Source organism: Thamnophis sirtalis, unplaced genomic scaffold, assembly GCF_051295495.1.
Source record: "Thamnophis sirtalis isolate CommonGarterSnake01/CBP01778 unplaced genomic scaffold, rThaSir2_p1.2 scaffold_4, whole genome shotgun sequence".
Taxonomy (NCBI): Eukaryota; Metazoa; Chordata; class Lepidosauria; order Squamata; family Natricidae; genus Thamnophis; species Thamnophis sirtalis.
In genome coordinates, this window is record NW_028261384.1 from 1,962,576 (window position 1) to 1,981,271 (window position 18,696).

General features: G+C 45.4%; 1 protein-coding gene and 1 pseudogene across 2 annotated transcripts in view; both read left to right on the forward strand.

Annotated features, from left to right (window-relative positions):
- Positions 1 to 1,638: 1,638 nt before the first annotated feature.
- LOC148045738 (verrucotoxin subunit beta-like) lies at positions 1,639 to 13,160 on the forward strand. Its single transcript, XM_087712335.1, has 3 exons — positions 1,639 to 1,745; positions 7,966 to 8,098; positions 10,564 to 13,160. The coding sequence occupies exons 2-3, from the start codon at positions 8,008 to 8,010 to the stop codon at positions 12,585 to 12,587; spliced, it is 2,115 nt and encodes a 704-aa protein (XP_087568461.1). The 5' UTR covers positions 1,639 to 1,745; positions 7,966 to 8,007; the 3' UTR covers positions 12,588 to 13,160.
- LOC148045739 (stonustoxin subunit alpha-like) overlaps positions 1,660 to 18,696 on the forward strand; it is a 33,194-nt pseudogene continuing 16,157 nt past the window's right edge. Inside the window, exon 1 of the transcript XR_015696298.1 lies at positions 1,660 to 1,745. The product of XR_015696298.1 is annotated as a stonustoxin subunit alpha-like (transcript). The remainder of the gene's footprint in view (positions 1,746 to 18,696) is intronic.

Genomic DNA, 18,696 nt, shown 5'->3' on the forward strand with positions numbered 1-18,696 from the left:
CAACTGCGTTCTCTTAGCTGACAATGTAAAACTATTTAACACCACCGACAATGCTGCTACCCTTCAAAAAGATCTTGACTATGGGTCAGAATGGTCAAACAATTGACAACTTCGAATCTCAACCAACAAATGGCAAAGAAAATCAGAACACAAAATACACGCTGGGTGGACAAAATCTTGTAGACGACCCTCACTCTGTCAAGGACCTTGGGGTAGTCATATCTAATGATCTAAGTGCCAGAACCCACTGTAATTGCATTGCCAAGGGAGGAAAGAGGAACCTATCCTCCAAAGCACCTTAATCTGGACTAGAAGCAACGGATGGAAACTAATCAAGGAGGGAAGCAACCTAGAACTAAGGAGAAATTTCCTGACAGCGAGAACAATTAACCAGTGGAACTGCTTGCCATTGGAACTTGTAGCTGCTCCAATACTGGAAGTCTCCAAGAAGAGGTTGGACAGCCATTTGCCTCAAATGTATAGGATCTCCTGTATTCTTTTCTTTTAACACTTTAACAGAGTCAGAAGGGACCTTGTAGATCATCTATTCCAACCTCTCCGCCCAAGCAGGAGACTCTACCCCATTTCTGACCGAGGGCAGTCCAGTCTCTTCTTGAAAGCTTCCAGGGATGAAGCTCTGTTCTGAAGGCAACTTCTGTTCCATGGGTTGATTGCTTTCAGTTGGGAAACCTTATTTCATTGACTTTGGAAATAAAGGCTAAAGAGGAATCGGTGTACTTCAAGACATGGGGAAGATTTTATGAATGGTTAGAGAAAGACATACAGAAAATAAAGGAAGAGGAAGATATGGAACCTGGATGATACACCATGAAGTAGAAAGGGGGGGGGGTGAGATAGGGAAGAAAATAATAATATATAAGTATATATTCAAAACTGATACAACGGGGGGGGGGGACATAATCAGGATAGATTTGAGAAGGAAAGGGAACAAGAAATTATAGTCAACTATTTTTGGGTTTGCAGAAATACCACCCCAAGAAAATAAAAAATTAAAAGCTGGAAGAGACACCTACAACAATAGAAAAAGAGAGGAGGAGAGGAGATTAGAGGAAGAGGAGGGAAGGAAGATAGAGGTAAGGAGAGGAAGGTGGAAGGGAGAAAAAGAGAAGGAGCGATGGTAAGAAGGGGAAGAGGAAGAGAGGAGGAGGGGAGAGGTAAGGGAAGAAGGAAGGGAAAGGAGGGAGGAAGAAAGTAGAGAAGGGAGGGAGGGAGAAAAGAAAGGGAAAAGAAGCTGGTGTCAAAACAGACGAGGGATGGTAAACAACCCAAACTGTATGTTATAACCCTGTAAATGGAATGACAGATGTATAAGAAGGACGAATGTAAAAAAGAATAATAACTACGTGAATGTATACCTATAGTTGTATATAGAGAAGTAAAAAATTTTTTAAAAAAAAAGCTCTTAATAGAGGAAATCTTCTTTCTCCATCTCCAAGGTTCCTTCCAACTATTATTCTAGCCTTTGCTGCACTTTTGTCCTCTTCCGTACGGATCGAAAGACAACTTTCTCCCCCACCACCCCCCCCCAAAAAAAGTTTAGGTTTCGCTTTCCTGCAAGTCTGAGCTTCCTTCAAATGCCCCACCCTTTCCTCCTTGAGCGAAAGTGAAAGTGGAAGAGAGCGAGATCTCCCTCCCTGTCAGCCAGCCGGAAGATTCCCCGGGTAGCCGAATTGGGCAACCGCTGGGCACAGCTTAAGCCACAGACCCGAGGAAGGAGGGGGAAGGTAATGGGGACCATGCGGTGTGGTGGAGGGATAGAGGGAACGACGGAAGGGGGATGGAGAGGGCCAGGGTTCTCTGTATTTGGGGGGGGAGATTGGAGGACTTGATTTTCTGCACACTAGGAAAACTAGACTCAAGGACAGTTTCCCCCCCTCTGCTAAAAACTAATTCCCACAACACTCTTGAACTCTTTATTAAAGCTGTGATACCCTTATTCTCCTCGCCTTTCCTGTTCCCCGCCTCCTTTTCTCCTTAGGACGGTCCCTTGGTTGCTGGTGTCTTTACGATTTGTATTATTTTATTTAGTTTCCTCGTAGGATTTATGTTGATTGATTATTTAGGATCCCGGGACCGTCACTGAGTGTTGTAGCTTAGGATTTATGATGAATGTACTTTCATGATGATGACAATCGTTTATCACTTATGGCCTTTTTTTTTAATTGAAAAATTTTGGGGGGGAAAAAAGGCTTTACAAATATTTACCTCCCCACCTCCCCCCCCCCCCGACTTCCCAGAACAAATGCAGGGTATAAATTTTTAACAAAGATGTTCTAAAATAAACTTTAAAAAAAGTTAGTATCATCTTTCATTTGAGCTTTAACTCCTCTTTTGTTAGGCTAGCTCTAAACAGATTATAGCATTCCTTGCTTCTTCAGTCATAAACTAACTGGAATTTCTTAGTCCCATATTTATTTTGAGTATAGTCAATCCATCTTCTCCACTCCAGTTTATATTTCTCATCTGAGTGATCCTTGAGATACGTTGATATTTTGGCCATCTCTGCTAAGTTTGTTACTTTCAATGTCCATTCTTGAATAGTAGGCAAATCTTCCTTCTTCCAGTATTGCGCCACCAGCTGTCTTGCTGCTGTTATTAAATGCAAAATCAGGTTAGTCTCTATAACAGTACAATCAGTAGTTATACCTAACAGGAATAACTGAGGGGTAAACTTTATCCTTTTTTAAAGAACATTTTGCATAACCCAGCATATTTTTATCCAAAATGCTTTTAATCTTTTTACAAGTCCACCACATGTGGTAATATGCAGCATCAACACAATCACATCTCCAGCATTTAGGTTGTAAATTCGGATACATGCAGGCCAGTTTTTTAGGATCCAAATGCCATCTATAAAACATCTTATAAAAGTTCTCTCTCAAATTTTGGGCTTGTGTGAATTTTACATTTCTTACCCATATCTTTTCCCATGTATCCAGGATTATTGGTTCTTCAAAATTTTGTGCCCACTTTATCATACAGTCTTTGACTAATTCTGTTTCCGAATCCATTTCTATTAATACATTGTATAACCTTTTTATATGAATTTGACTTTGATCCCTAATTTGTTTTAGTAGATTATCCTCATTTTGCGTAAAACCAATTTTTGGATCTTTTTTTCCATCTGGCGTGTAATTGCCCATACTGAAACCATGTTTGAATTACCTTTTCCTCTTTTAGTACATTCAAGGGTTTCAGTTGTAATACACCTCTTTCTAAAGTGAGAAGCTGTCTGTATGTGATTACATCCTGTTTTTGTACTATATTTATATTTTCTATTGCATGTCTGGGAATTGCCCACATAGGTATCTTATCGTTTAGTTTATGTTGATATTTTTTCCAAACCCGCAATACAGCATTCCTTAAAATATGATTTTTAAAATTCTTATCCACCTTTTTGTCATATAGCAGGTAAGCATGCCAACCATATACCAAATCATGCCCTTCGATATTAAGTATTGTATCATCTGTTGAGTTAATCCAATCACTGATTAGTGATAAAACTACTGCTTCATAATATAGTTTTAGATTTGGCAATTTCAAACATCTCTCACATACATCTTGCATTATTTTAAGTTTTATTCTTGGCTTCTTCCCTGCCCACACAAATTTGTCAATTCCCATTCTAGCAAGTTTGCATCTTTTTTAAGTATTGGTATCATTTGAAAAAGAAATAGAAATTTAGGCAAGACATTCATTTTCACTGCTGCTATTCTTCCCAACAAAGATAATTGTAGTTTTCCCCAATTTTTCATCTCTGCCTGTATACTATGCCATAATGGCTCAAAATTATACTTATATAGTTTCCCGTTTGAGGTTGAGATGTAGACTCCTAGATATTTAACCTTTTTAACTATTTCACATCCTGTCATTTTTTCTAAGTCTTCCCTTTGATTAGTGTTCATGTTTTTAACTAGCATCTTTGTTTTTCCTAGGTTTATTTTAAATCCAGATACTTGGCCATAATGATTAATCACTTTCATTAAAACCTTGATAGATTTCTCTGTTTGGGTTAATGTTATAACCAAATCGTCCACAAATGCACATAGTCTATATTCTTGATGCCTGATCTTGATTCCCTGTAAATCATCTGACCCCCGAATTTTATTCATCAATAATTCCAGGGTTATAATAAACAATAATGGCTCTCCCCCCCCCCACTTAAAGGCGGCGGTGGTGGGACCCCTCCTGAAGAGGCCGTCTTTGGATCCAGCCATTCTAAATAACTATCGTCCAGTCTCCAACCTCCCCTTCGTTGGGAAGGTTGTTGAGAAAGTGGTGGCCTCTCAGCTCCGGCGGTCGTTGGATGAAACCAATTATCTAGACTCCTTTCAGTCTGGATTCAGGCCTGGCTGCAGCATGGAAACTGCTTTGGTCGCACTGACCGATGATCTCTGGAGAGCCAGGGACGGGGGTCATGCCTCCGTCCTAGTGCTCCTTGACCTCTCAGCAGCCTTCGATACCATCAACCATGGTATCCTTCTGCGACGGTTGCGAGAGGTGGGGGTGGGAGGCACCGTTCTTCGGTGGTTCTCCTCCTACCTCTTGGACAGGTGGCAGTCAGTGTTGGTTGGAGGGAAGAGGTCAACCCCTAGGCCCCTTAAGTATGGGGTGCCGCAGGGTTCGGTCCTGTCCCCCCTCCTGTTTAACATCTACATGAAGCTGCTGGGTGAGATCATTCGGCGGCACGGGATAAAATATCACCAGTACGCAGATGATACACAGCTGTATCTGTTCGCCCCGTGCCAACTCAGTGAAGCAGTTGACGTGATGTGTCAGTGCCTGGAGGCTGTTAGGGTCTGGATGGGGGTAAACAAGCTTGCACTCAATCCTGACAAGACCGAGTGGCTTGTGTTTTTCCCTCCCAATAATTGGCCATGTATTCCATCTCTCAGGCTGGGGGGTGAAATTTTATGCCCCACAGACAGGGTTCGCAATTTGGGAGTCCTCCTGGACCCACAGCTGACTTTAGAACATCATTTGTCAGCTGTGACCAGGGGGGCATTTGCCCAGGTTTGCCTGGTGCACCAATTGCGTCCCTACCTGAATCGGGAGGCTCTCGCAACAGTCACTCACGCCCTTGTGACCTCAAGACTGGACTACTGCAATGCGCTCTACATGGGGCAGCCCCTGAAGAGCATTCGGAGACTTCAGCTTGTCCAGAATGCAGCTGCGCGAGTGATTGTGGGTGCACCTCGGTACACCCACGTTACACCTATCCTCCACGAGCTGCACTGGCTGCTTATTGGTCTCCGGATACGCTTCAAGGTGCTAGTCGTCACTTATAAAGCCCTTCATGGTATTGGACCTGGTTACTTGAGAGACCACCTGCTGCCAATTACCTCCCAAAGACCTATTAGATCCCACAGACTAGGCCTCCTCCGAATTCCATCCGCCGGCCAATGCCGATTGTCGACCATCCAGAGGAGGGCCTTCTCTGTGGCTGCTCCGGCCCTTTGGAATGACCTCCCCGTGGAGATCCGGACCCTCACCACCCTTCAGGCTTTCTGCAAAGCCGTCAAAACCTGGCTGTTCCCGCAGGCCTGGGGCTGATGAGTTCCCATCCCCACTTGAATTGTGTGGCTGTTGACTGCTTTTAAATTGTTTCCGTTTTTGTTTGTTTATCTTTTGCTTTTTTGTTTGTATTATTCCCTCCCCTTGGTTTGTTAGCCGTCCTGAGTCCTTCCAGGAATAGGGTGGCATACAAGTTTAATAAACCTTGAACCTTGAACCTTGATAGGGGGCAACCCTGTCTCGTATCTTTCTCTATTTTAAATAGGTCTGTTAAACTTCCATTGACTATAATTTGTGCTGTTTGTTCCTGATATATTGCTTTAATTGATTGTAAAAAATACTCTCCTATTTGCATCTTTTGCATTATTTTCAATAAAAATTGCCAATTCACTCGATCAAAGGCTTTCTCAGCATCTAAGAATATAAGTGTTGCAGGGATTTGATTATTCTTTCCCAAGTATTCCAGTATATTAACAATTTGTCTTACATTACTTCTCATTTGTCTCCCTTGTATAAAACCGGTTTGGTCATTATGAATCAATTGCAGAATAACCAACATTAACCTATTCGCTAATATTTTTGTAAAAATTTTATAATCTATATTAAGTAATGATATAGGTCTGTAATTTTTTGGTTGACTAAGATCTTGGTCTTCTTTAGGTATCAGGAGTATGAAAGCTGTCTTCCAAGATGGGGGTACCTTCCATTCCATTTGGATTTTATTAAATAATTCCTTAAGGGGGTTCTACCATTTCTAATTGTAGATTTTTGTAATAAGCCACTGTCAAACCATCTGTACCCGGTGCTTTCCCTACATTTAGCTGTTTAGCTGTTTAATTACCTGGAGGATTTCCCCCGAGGTTATTGGTTGATTCAATCTTTCCCTCTGCTCGTCCTTAACTATAGGTATTTTTTCTTTGTCCAGGTATCTATCTATATCTGAACCTTGTATTTTGTCACTTGTGTACAATCCTGTAAAAAATTCACGAAAGGCCTTTTGAATCTCATCCTGTTGATACACTTCCTTCTGTTTATAATGTATTTTCGATATGTTGTGAGATTTCTGTTTCTTCCTAGTCAAGTATGCTAACCATCTACCAGGTTTATTTGCATTACAGAAAGTATTATGTTTTGCATATAACAAATTAGTAGCTACCTGGTCTGACATCAGCATATTAAATTGCGCTCGTAATAAGGCAATTGCTTCTTTAATCTTCTTATCTCCTGGGTTTAATATTAGCTCCTGTTCTCTCTTCCTAATCTCTTCCTCTAGCTCATTTCTTTTTCCCCCTGTTTACGTCTATGTAACCTATTTAAATTTATTAGGACTCCTCGCATGTACGCTTTACTTGCATCCCAAACCATTTCCATAGATGTGCCCTTATTCATATTAAAGACAAAATATTCTCTCAACAATTTTTTACATTCATTAACATTTTTTCATATCTAAATAAATTTTAACTCCTCAAATACTGGAACGCTGCTACCATGTAGTCCCTAATCCTTCTTTTCTCTAGACTAGCCATAAACAATTCCTGCAACGTTCTTCATATATTTTAGCCTCCAGGCCTTTAATCGTCTTAGTTGCTCTAGGATGACTATTTCCAAAGTCTCAACGTCTTTTTTTCTAATGTGGGGACCAAAACTAGATGCAGTTATTCCAGGGGTAGCCTTACTAAGGATTTCTAAAGGAGTGCTAACACTTCACATGATTTTGATTCTGTCCCTCGGTTTATACAACCAAGGAATATGTTAACTCTTTTGGCTGCTGTTGGACTCCACTGCTTACTCCTCTCCATGTAGATGTAGTACCATTAACCATTGAGTCCAACAGTTACAAATCCATCTTCAATCCACCCCACAGTTTTCTACTTACCAAGAATTCGTTTGTGGTCTACTCTGTCGAATGCCTTGATGAAGTCTAAATTATACTCTATCCACAGCATTTCCCTTCAACTCCCAGAATGCCCCGGTAAGTGGGGCTGGTTGAGGAATTCTGGGAATTGAAGTCCACAAAAAGTTTCCAAGGTGGGTGATCACCTGTGGTCTACAGGGGTGCGAACACTGTGTGGTTTGTTGTCTATGGCTTGCAAAGTATCGTATACTCCAGCTGTCTGCAAGGAGTATAAATCCTTCCATTGTCCACCATCCAGTCAGAGCTGATAAAGTTTTTTGGATGAAAGTGAAACATCTTCAAAAGAAACAGACAAAAAATTCCACTTGCCTCCTGAAAAGGCACCTTTGGGACCCCAAACTCTTTCGCGATGTGGTCTGCAGTGCACCCAGTGGTGCATTCTTGGAACACCTTCCTACGAGCTGTTGGAGAGGGGGACACCCGTGGTTCAGTCAGGGGCATGTACTGTCCTCCACACATCTCGCAGAGCCATTGGTCAGTCTTTGCCTCCTCCAGGTGAATCTTCTCTCTTGCAGGACAGCAGAAGCATCACCGACGCATAGAAGCTGAGCATAGTCATGGCAGAAGACATCGTTGAGATCCCTGCCCTGGGCCGCCCATTCCAGCTGGGGATGCTGTACGACTGTCGCAAGGATTTGCTCATCCCAGGTAGGAACTGGAGAGAGGCTGATAGGTCTCGGGAAGGAGGGAGGGAGGGAGATGGGCCTACCATAGATGCACAGGATCAGCACAGGGTCACTTTGGGTCTTGGCTCCTGGACCTACAGGCACCTACTTGGATAGGAACTGCCCAGAATGCCAATCCAACCTTTGGCCATGCACACAGATAGGTCTCCTCATTCCAAACAAGTCAGTGAAAAGTTTTGGAAAATGATTACAAATGGAAGTGAGCTCCCAGCCAAGATGGCGATGCAAGGGACATTAATTCTGAAGTTGTGCGGCTGCTGCTTCCCACTGGGGGAAGGTCTGAATTAGTGACGTGGGTTAAGTTTATGGTTGGTGAGGCAAGCGGGCAAAAGCTGCCCTATGTCGGACACAGGGCAGGGCGTTCGGACACCCCGGTGCTGTGTCCGCCATAGACACGAGACGCGGGGAGTAGGTTAGACGGGGGTGGTGGTCTGGCTGGCTGGGGAGGGGGGATCATGGCCCCTCAGGTGGCCCCCGCCACTGCCGCCAGCAGCTTGTGTGTCCCAGCTCTGTCCGAGCTGAAGAAAGCGGAGGATTGTTCATCGGAGAGGGGGGCGAGGCAGCAGAGCATGGAGGCAGCGAGAAGCAGTGTCCCCGCCGCTGTGTCCAACGGAAATGTGTGGGCAGCTGGCAGCAGGCCAGCAATGCTGACATCCCAGCTACCATCAAGGGCCTCCGGGTACTGGGGCGTGGGTCCAAAAATCCCAGCAGTGCTCTCTCTTGGAGGGAGGGCAGGAACGTAAAGATGAGCTCACACCTGGGAGGAACAGCAAAGGCACCGACTTCTCACTGTGGTCTCCTCACATGGGGAGGGGGGACGAAGAGTTACTGTCATTCTTGGGAGTAGAGGGAGGGAGCCACCCGTGCCCCTGGATTTTGCTACTGAAAAATCCCTTCCCTTTTTAGAATAGTTGGACACAGCAGCGGGGACGCTGCTTCTCGCTGTCGCTGCACTCCACCACCTTGCTCCCCCCCCGCCTCCTCTGGTGAACAATCTTCCGCTTTCTTCACTCGGACGGAGCCGGGACACCCAAGCTGCTGGTAGTGGCGGCGGGGGCCACCTGAGCGGCCATGATCCCCCCTTCCCAGCCAGCCAGCCCACCCACCTCCCACCCAATCTACTCCCTGCCTGGCCGCCTGGCCGGCACAAGGCCTGACCGCTCTTCTCCTCCTCCTCGTCCTCCCCGCTCAAGCGGCGGTGGGCTCCGCAGGACAATGGGGTCTCATTCCTCCCCCGGCGTGGCAAGGTCCAGCGAGCTGGCCCCGCTGTGCCTCCTCGCTAAGTTGCAGCTGGCGAAAAAAGGGGAGAGGAGGAGGAGGAGGAGGAAAGGGGGAGGGGAGCAAGACAGGGCTCCCGTTGGGGGGTGAGGAGAAAGGGAAGGGGGGGCACAGTGGGCAAAAGAAAGAAAGAGCCAGCCCGCCAGCAGAGGCAGGTAAAAGACCCACCTCTGCTGGCGGGCTGCCCCTCTCTTCTCAAACAAGGCTGCCCCTCTCTTCTCAAACAAACTCTCAAATTGAGAGAGAGTTTGTTTGAGTGAAGAAACAAACACACACACACATGCACACACACAAATTACTTACAATAAAAAATTACTTACAAATTACATGAATTTTGACCTCCTCCCCCTCCCTCCGACCCACATACCTTTTCCAGCTGCTTCACAATCACAGAGGATTTCAACTCTCCTCTTGTCTGCCATGATGAAAATGTAAAAATGTAAAAGGAAAAAGGCAAGAGCTGCTGAGGTCAGGCTGGGTTAGCTGCTGCCAGAGCCCCCAATGGATGACTCTGCTTAACTGTTTAAAAAAAGCCTCTAAAGAAACGCCCTCTACAGGAGGAGGCGAGAGAACCACCTGCCTCATCTACATAAGGAACTTTTCGGCTTTTAACCCTTGCTTAACTCTGCTCGAGTGATCATAAAGTCAGACTAAATGAGGCCCTTGGTTCTCTCGCCTCCTCCTGCAGAGGGCAGTTTTTAAAGAGGCTTTTTAAAACAGTCAAGCACTTAGCAGAGTCATCCATTGTGACTCTGGCAGCAACTATCTCAGCCTTTTTCCTTTTACAATTTCTTTTCTTTTCATGATGACCGTGGTGAGGCCCTGCCTCCCCTGCCTCCCCTGACTGCAAGTCCCTGGTCTGAACACAGAAGTCCCTTTTTAACCCCTAATAAAAACATAGTTTCTCCAGGGAGTCTGAAATCTCTCTTGAGATCAATGTATGCAGAGCAATTCTCATTCCTCTCTACTCAGTCAAAAGCCTTTGGAGTTTGAGAGAGTTTGCAGAACAGACAAGAGGTTCTCTTGTTCATTTCCCTCCAGGGGAAATGATCTTTATTGTCCCACTTCTCTGGAGCTCCTCTATCCAGTTGCAGGTGTTTTGGAAGATGGTGTTCAATTCATGTCTCTGTTTTCTTGTGCTCCGTGCAGGGGTCACCCTTTGGGACCACAGCTCTATTCAGAAGGACCTGACCATCAAGCCTCAGCCCAAGACAGCCACTGAAATCATTGCATCTGACAGAATAGAGGATAAGGCCTCTGCCCTGGAAATCTCAGCATCCCTCAAGGCCAGTTTCCTGGGAGGGCTGGTTGAAGTGGGAGGGTCAGCCAAGTATCTTCAGGACACCAAGAAGTCCAAGAAACAGGCCAGAGTCACCGTTCAGTACAAAGCCACCACCAAGTATGAACAGCTGACAATGAGCCACCTGGGAATCCAGAATATCTCTTACCCAGCAGTCTTTAAGCATGGCACAGCCACCCATGTGGTCACCGCCATCCTCTATGGAGCCCAGGCCTTCTTTGTGTTCGACCGAGAAGCTTCCTCAATGGAGACAGTGAGAGATATACAAGAAAGTCTCCAGCTTACAATCAAGAAGGAAATATCAATCACAGGACAAGCAGATATGAAGCTAAATGAGGAGGAGAAAGAGAATGTTCTCAATTTCAATTGCAAGTTCCATGGAGACTTTTCTTTGGACAAAAATCCAGTGACTTTCCAAGATGCCATGCAGGTTTACACAACTCTACCAAAAATGTTAGGGAAAGATGGAGAGAAGGCTGTGCCAGTGCGGGTCTGGCTCTACCCACTGAGCAAGCTGGACCCCAGAGCAGCTAAGATGGTCCATGAGATCAGCCTAATGTTGATCTCTGATGCTGAAAAGATCTTGGAGGAACTCAATGACATTGAGATGCAAAGCAATGATCTAGCCAATGATCCCATTGCTGAGATCTTCCCTGAGATCAAGAGGAAGATCTTGCAGTTCAACGATCTGTGCAAGCAACACAGGCAGACTTTCCAAAAACAGCTGGCCAGAGAGTTGCCTTCCATCCGGGAATGGTGGCAGGGGGAAGGGACCCTAGTGGACCTCTTGACGTCTGTCAAACTGTCACCCTTCAACAGCCAAAGGCTCCGTGAATTTCTGGACACCAAGGAAAGAGAAATTAACCATGTCAACTCTTGTCTGACTATCCTAGATGATATGGACGTTATCTCATCTCAGAACAAGCTGGAAAAACTAGTTCTTGACCCACAGAATGAATATGTGGTCTCCTTTGTATTCACTTCTTTACATGAGGAGGAGCCATTTCTCTTGAGTTTACAGGAATGGCTTCAGGAGCGATTCTCACAAGTATCGATTAAGTCCACAAAGTCCACACCCGAGGTCAAGAAAGGCCTGGCCTGGTTTGAGGACAAGGAGAGGACCCGCAATGCTCGCCAAGCTGCCAAGTCCATCAGAGGCTTTTTCAGTATCAATCAACCAAATGAGAAGGTCCGCTTTATTGTGGCCTCACTCCCAGATGTGGACACCCCAGGAGCCTCAGTATACCTTTATGAAGATGGAGAGCTGGTCAGCAAGAACTTTGAGTTGCCCTCAAAACCTCTCCCTTTCCTGGTCAGTGAACTGAGACACGACAGCCTTCAGCTGAAGTTTCAGCCAGCGGAATATGGGAGGGCTGCCATCTCCAGCTATCTGGTATGGTACAAGATTACAGGGGAAGAAAACTGGAAATCAGTGAGGGTAGAAGGCACTAGGGAAACTTCCCTACTGAAAAATATGGCTCCAAACACAGAGTACCAGTTCAAGTACAGTGCTTGTTGCAAGGTGGGCCGTAGTGAAACCAGTGACCTGAGCCCACCCATAAAGACCCTTCCCACCAGCCCTCCTAAGGAATTAAGAAAAATTGAGGCAACATCTTCTACCATCTCTGTGGACTGGAAGAGTCCCAGCATCGTCGCTTCAGGAGTTGTGGTCAAGGAGTACAAGTTGGAGTACAGAACGGTGGAGGCTGATATTAAAAAGTGCCCGTGGAGTGAAGTAAAGACCCAGATTCCTAGGTATCAGCTTGAAGGTCTGACGTACCAGACGGCATATAGAATACGGGTGTCAGCCGTGTGTAATAATGGAGTTCTGAGCATTCCCAGTGAGGAGGTGACGGTCTCCACATCACGTTGAATTTTTAGCGGCTGTGGGATTGTTTGCGTCCTGGGATGCGGTAACGGTATCCTATTTTCTTCAGTACCTGTCAGCCTCTCTATCGCTAGCTTGCTATCGGCTGTAACGGGGGGAGGGGTTTCGGTATTTGGGAGGGGAAACGTGCTGGTGGAGATGTCTCTAAATGAAAAGGGGGTTTCGCTCTCTGCGCATGCTGAATGGGCTTGTTTAGGCCTGGTCAAGGTCAACCGTCTCTGCGTACCAGATGGGTGAAGCCACCTGGAGATGCACCCCACGTGACACCATTGGGCGTTGGAGATTGGACATTCAGCTTGGGGTTGTTGGTGGGGGAGGGATTTGGGTAAACTTTTGATATGTAAAATTGCACGCCTTTAGCCTCAGACCTTGCTTTACTTTCGTTGCTATCAGTTCATATCCAGTAAAAGTACTTTTTTCTCTAAAACCATGGAGTTGGTGGTTTCCTTTCTTGGGTTTTGAAGGAGGCACATCTGACATTACCGCTTCGGTAGCAGGAACACAGCTAGGAACCTCCAGCAACCACAGCATAAGTCACAGCTGATGAGTCATACACATTCCATTGGCTAACTGACTGGAGGAAGAGGAGGAGAGAAGTGGCCATCTTCCCTCTCCCCCCCCCCCGCACCATCATCACTGCCCTTCCTCTTCCAGTTGTGAGCCAAAGCCAGGCTCCAGAGGAACAAAAAACCCTGATTGGGTGGGGGGAGCCTGAGACCTCTCCTTTCTCAGGAAGGGGGGCTGTGTGTACTCAGAAAAAGGAATCCAGACCTCAAATGGATGGTTGGATTGGAAAGATGGATGGATAGTTGTATGGATGGATGAGTGGGTGGATTGGAAAGATGGATGAATGGATTAGAAAGAAAGAGGGAGGGAGAGATGATGGATGGATGAGGGTAGATTGAAAAGATGGATGAATGGATTAGAAAGAAGAAGGGAGGGAGGGATGATAGAGGCTGGGTGGATTGGAAAGATGGATGGATGGATTAGAAAGAAAGGGAGGGAGAGATGATGAATGGATGGATGAGGGTAGATTGAAAAGATGGATGAATGGATTAGAAAGAAGAAGGGAGGGAGGGATGATGGATGGATGGATGAGGGTATATTGAAAAGATGGATGAATGGATTAGAAAGAAGGAGGGAGGGAGAGATGATGGATGGATGGATGAGGGTATATTGAAAAGATGGATGAATGGATTAGAAAGAAGAAGGGAGGGAGGGATGATAGAGGCTGGGTGGATTGGAAAGATGAATGAATGGATTAGAAAGAAGGAGGGAGGGAGGGATGATGGATGGATGGATGAGGGTATATTGAAAAGATGGATGAATGGATTAGAAAGAAGGAGGGAGGGAGAGATGATGGATGGATGGATGAGGGTATATTGAAAAGATGGATGAATGGATTAGAAAGAACGAGGGAGGGAGGGATGATAGATGGTTGAGTGGGTGGACTGGAAAGATGAATGAATGGATTAGAAAGAAGGAGGGAGGGAGGGATGATGGATGGATTGGAAAGATGGATGGGTGGAGGTCAGGAAGGAGAGAGGGATGGAGGGAGAGATGGAGAGAAAAAGATCAGGGAGTCCCAACATGCTGGCTGGAGAATTCTGGGAGTTGCAATCTTCAAGTCACAAAAGATGAGAAACACCCGGATGGATGGACAGATAGAGGGAGGGATGCGTGGATGAGGCAGATCGGTGCTTCTCAACGTCCCGGCTGGGGCACACTGGGAGTTGAAGTCCACCAACTTCCAAGCTGGAGAAACTCTGTCCTGGGGGCTGTGAATCTGTGGGGTTCTTGCCTCCCTACATCTGTGGGCGTCTTTCCACCAGGACCCTCCTCCCCACCCCCTTTATGAAGATGGAGAGCTGGTGACAGAACTTGGAGCTCCCTTCACCGCCTGGCTCCTCTTGAGTGAAAGCAAAAGTGGAGGTTAGTGAGAGTTCAGTCTTTGGCAGGGAGCTTTTCTAGTCCAGCCTGGATTCAGCCAACAGGTGGCGGCAGCTGCAGAAGAAGGGGAAGGTAAGGGGACCCAGGCAGTGGTGGGATTCAGCCGGTTCGCACCGATTTGGGAGAACCGGTTGGTAACTTTCTAAGAGGTTCAGAGAACCGGTTGTTGGAAGAAATCTCATTTTGTTTTTTCCCACTTTACAGGGCTAATCCTGTAAGGAAGGCAGGAAGGAAACATTCTGGTGTTGTTTCTAGCCTCATCTTGATTGCCCTGCTTACAGAAACTGCCTCTCTGGTTCATCCTTATTACCATTGTAATAACTAAGGTGAAGCGCCCATCAACCTGAGTGACATAGACTTGGCCGCGCCCACATGATCACATGACCACCGAGCCCTGCTGACCCTAAAGGTCATTAGGGCAGAGAACCGGTTGGTAAATTATTTCAATCCCACCACTGGACCCAGGTGGGGGGGGGGAGAGGGGCCGGTGGGAGTGGGGAGGGAGGAAGAAGGCCAGCTTCTCAGGAGGGTGGGGGGAGAGTTTTGTGTGGTCGAGCTCTCATCCCACCATGGCAGAACTCCTGTGGTCGCAAAGATGTGAAAATCTGTTCCCTGGGACAGAACAGCCAACCAGGCTGGCCCCTCTCCCTGTTCCAAATAGTGGGGATTCGGATTTCCTTTCTCTCGTTGGCAGATAAATATTTGAAGGACTGGAAGTCAGGACCGCACAGGGGTGTGGCGACTCTGTGGCTTCCTGCGAGGGCTGGCTTGTGATTACACGCCTTGGCTCGTCACGTCGCAGAAAAGTGTCTCTCCAAGTGTCGTTGCTCCTTTGTAAGGTTGGAAGTTCTCAGTTCTGACATCAGAGCCTCTTGAGCTGTACAGGTTGCAGTTTCCCCGACTCAGGTGAGAATTGGTAAGTGACCTTCCCAGAGGAAAACAGAGCAGCTTGACCAACAAGGGCAGATGGCTTTGCCCAATTGAGGAACCTGGAGATTCAGCCATGGGACGAATCTGGTCTCCTCGGCCGGGAAATAGGAAATATCTCTCCTGCCTAGTAATAAAAGAGTGGGGGCTGGACTAGAAGACCTCCAAGGTCCCTTCCAGCTCTATTCCACTATAAGATCTTCGGTGCAATGGGACCTTCCTCTTTTCTTGGTGTGTTTAACTGCATTTGGAGACTGGGAATCCTTCCAACTAGCGGGAAGGATTTGTGGCTTTGGTTTCTTGAGATTCCCTGAACTTGGCATTGGTTCAGTGTTGATTTTGGAAAGGGCTCTTTTCGCTTGTGACACTTCCTCATTTGGGTAACCTTCAGGGGGGGAGGGAATTTCCCATCCTTGGTGACCTTAAGCTGCAGGGAGCTTTCTCACTCTTTCTGAAGCTCCATCCTCTTTGAGGTGTGTCTGTTTCGGTCCCATCGGAACATTTGCTGAAAAGTTAAACATGGACACAGCAAACTAAAGAAGGAGCAAAGAGTTTTGCCGTCTGAGCAGCATATTGTTTGGAAGGGCCTGGATAGGCATCTGCCTGGAATGGTATCCGGTCTCCTGCTTGAGAAGGGGGCTGGACTAGATGGCCTCCAAGGTCCCTTCCAACTCTGACATTCTGCAAGGGTTTGTTTGTTTGTTTGTTTTATTTATTTATAGGCCGCCCTTTTCCCTGAGGGGACTCAGGGCGGCTTACAATCAAAAAGGAAGGGGAGTGTAGGACAATACGAAAAAAGAAATGTGCACAAAGTAAATTAGACAATAAAACTCAACATTCACTCAGCATTCGGGAGGGGCGAAATAAGATTATCCCCAGGCCTGACTGGTTAGCCAGTTCTTGAGGGCTGTGCGGAAGGCCTGGATGGTGGTGAGGGTGAGGGTGGTGAGGTGGTGAGGGTACGAAGGGTGTCCTGCTTGAGAAGGAGGTTGGACTAGATAAAGAGATGAATTAATAGTTTGTCTACGACAATTGATTTATCAATTAACTGATTAACGTAACAATTAATTAATTGGTTAACTGACATTGATTCACTGATTACTGATCTATTGATTAGTTTAACTGATTAATCTATTGATTAGTGTAATTGAGGGTTGCGATCATATTATAAGCAACTGCGTTCTCTTAGCTGACAATGTAAAACTATTTAACACCACCGACAATTTTTCTTGTAATAGTTTAACAGAGTCTGCTGAAAATGGAATGACAAAGGTATAAGAATGACGAATGTAAAAAAAGAATAACAATTGTGTGAATGTATACCTATAATTGTACACAGAGAACTAAAAAAATTTTAAAAAAATCTTTTAAAAGAGGAAATCTTATTTCTAGGTTGATTCTCCATCTCCAAGGTTCCTTCCAACTATTATTCTAGCCTTTGCTTGACTTTTGTTCTGTTCTTTATGGATCGAAAGACAACTCCCCCCCCCCACCAAAAGAAAGAGTAGTTCTGGCCTTTCCTGCAAGTCTGAGCTTCCTTCAAATGCCCCACCCTTTCCTCCTTGAGCGAAAGTGAAAGTCGAAGAGAGCAAGATCTCCCTCCCTGTCAGGAAGATTCCCCGGGTAGCCGAATTGGGCAACCGCTGGGCACAGCTGAAGCCACAGACACAAAGGAGGGGGAAGACTCAGGGACAGCTTTCCCCCCCCCGCCCTCTGCTAAAAACTAATTCCCACAACACTCTTGAACTCTTTATTAAAGCTGTGATACCCTTATTCTCCTCGCCTTTCCTGTTCCCCGCCTCCTTTTCTCCTTAGGACGGTCCCTTGGTTGCTGGTGTCTTTACGATTTGTATTATTTTATTTAGTTTCCTCGTAGGATTTATGTTGATTGATTATTTAGGATCCCAGGACCGTCACTGAGTGGTGTGTGTGTGTGTGTGTGTGTGTGTGTGTGTGTGTGTGTGTGTATAATCTGTATGTGTGTGTGTATGTATGTGTGTGTATGTATGTGTGTGTATGTATGTGTGTGTGTGTGTGTGTGTGTGTCTGTGTGTGTGTTTTTATTTGTGCTTGAAATAGATCTATACTAGTCTCCCTTTATTTATTTATCAGCACAAATAAAAAATAAAAAAACACAAATATAACAAAGGCAACAGTAAAAATATTGGGTTTCTATCGTGATGGACTCTTGTGACGAGCTGATTGACAGATGATGGAAGCAGTTAGCTTCCTCCCATAATTGGGGCTTACCAGGGGTTGTAAAATCTAAATAGATACCTTTCACCATGGCTGGCTGATAAGGAGTCGAGCTCTGTGGCTCAATGGTTAACACATCTGCCTTAGAGGCAATACAGCACAGGGTCGATTCCCAACAAGGGTGTGGCTAGCTGATGAGAGCTAAATAGCTTGAAATAGATCTATACTAGTCTCCCTTTATTTATTTATCAGCAGAAATATAACAAATGTAACAAAAAGGCAACAGTAAAAAAAAAAGGGTTCTGTCTGGATGGTCTCTTGGACAGAGAATGGAAGTAGTGATCTTCCTCCCATATTTGGGCACACCGGGGGTTGTAATATATATATATACACACACATACATACATACATATATATATATATATATATATATATATATATATGTATGTATGTATGTATGTATGTATGTATGTACGTACGTACGTACGCACGCACGCACGCACGCACGCACGCACGCACACACACACACACACACACACACACACACACACACACACATATATATATATATATATATATATATGTTATATTTCTGCTGATAAATAAATAAAGGGAGACTAGTATAGATCTATTTCAAGCTATTTAGCTCTCATCAGCTAGCCACACCCTTGATGTGTGTGTGTGTTTGTGTGTGTGTGTGTGTGTGTGTGTTTGTTTTTATTTGTGGAAGTAGTGATCTTCCTCCCATAATTGGGGCTTACCAGGGGTTGTAAAAATCTAATAGATCTATATATATATACATACATACATACATACATACATACATACATACATACATACACACATATATATATACATACATACACACATACACACATACACACACACACAAACACACATACACATACACATATAAATAGCAATAGCAATAGCAGTTAGATTTATATACCGCTTCATAGGGCTTTCAGCCCTCTCTAAGCGGTTTACAGAGTCAGCATATCGCCCCCAACAACAATCCGGG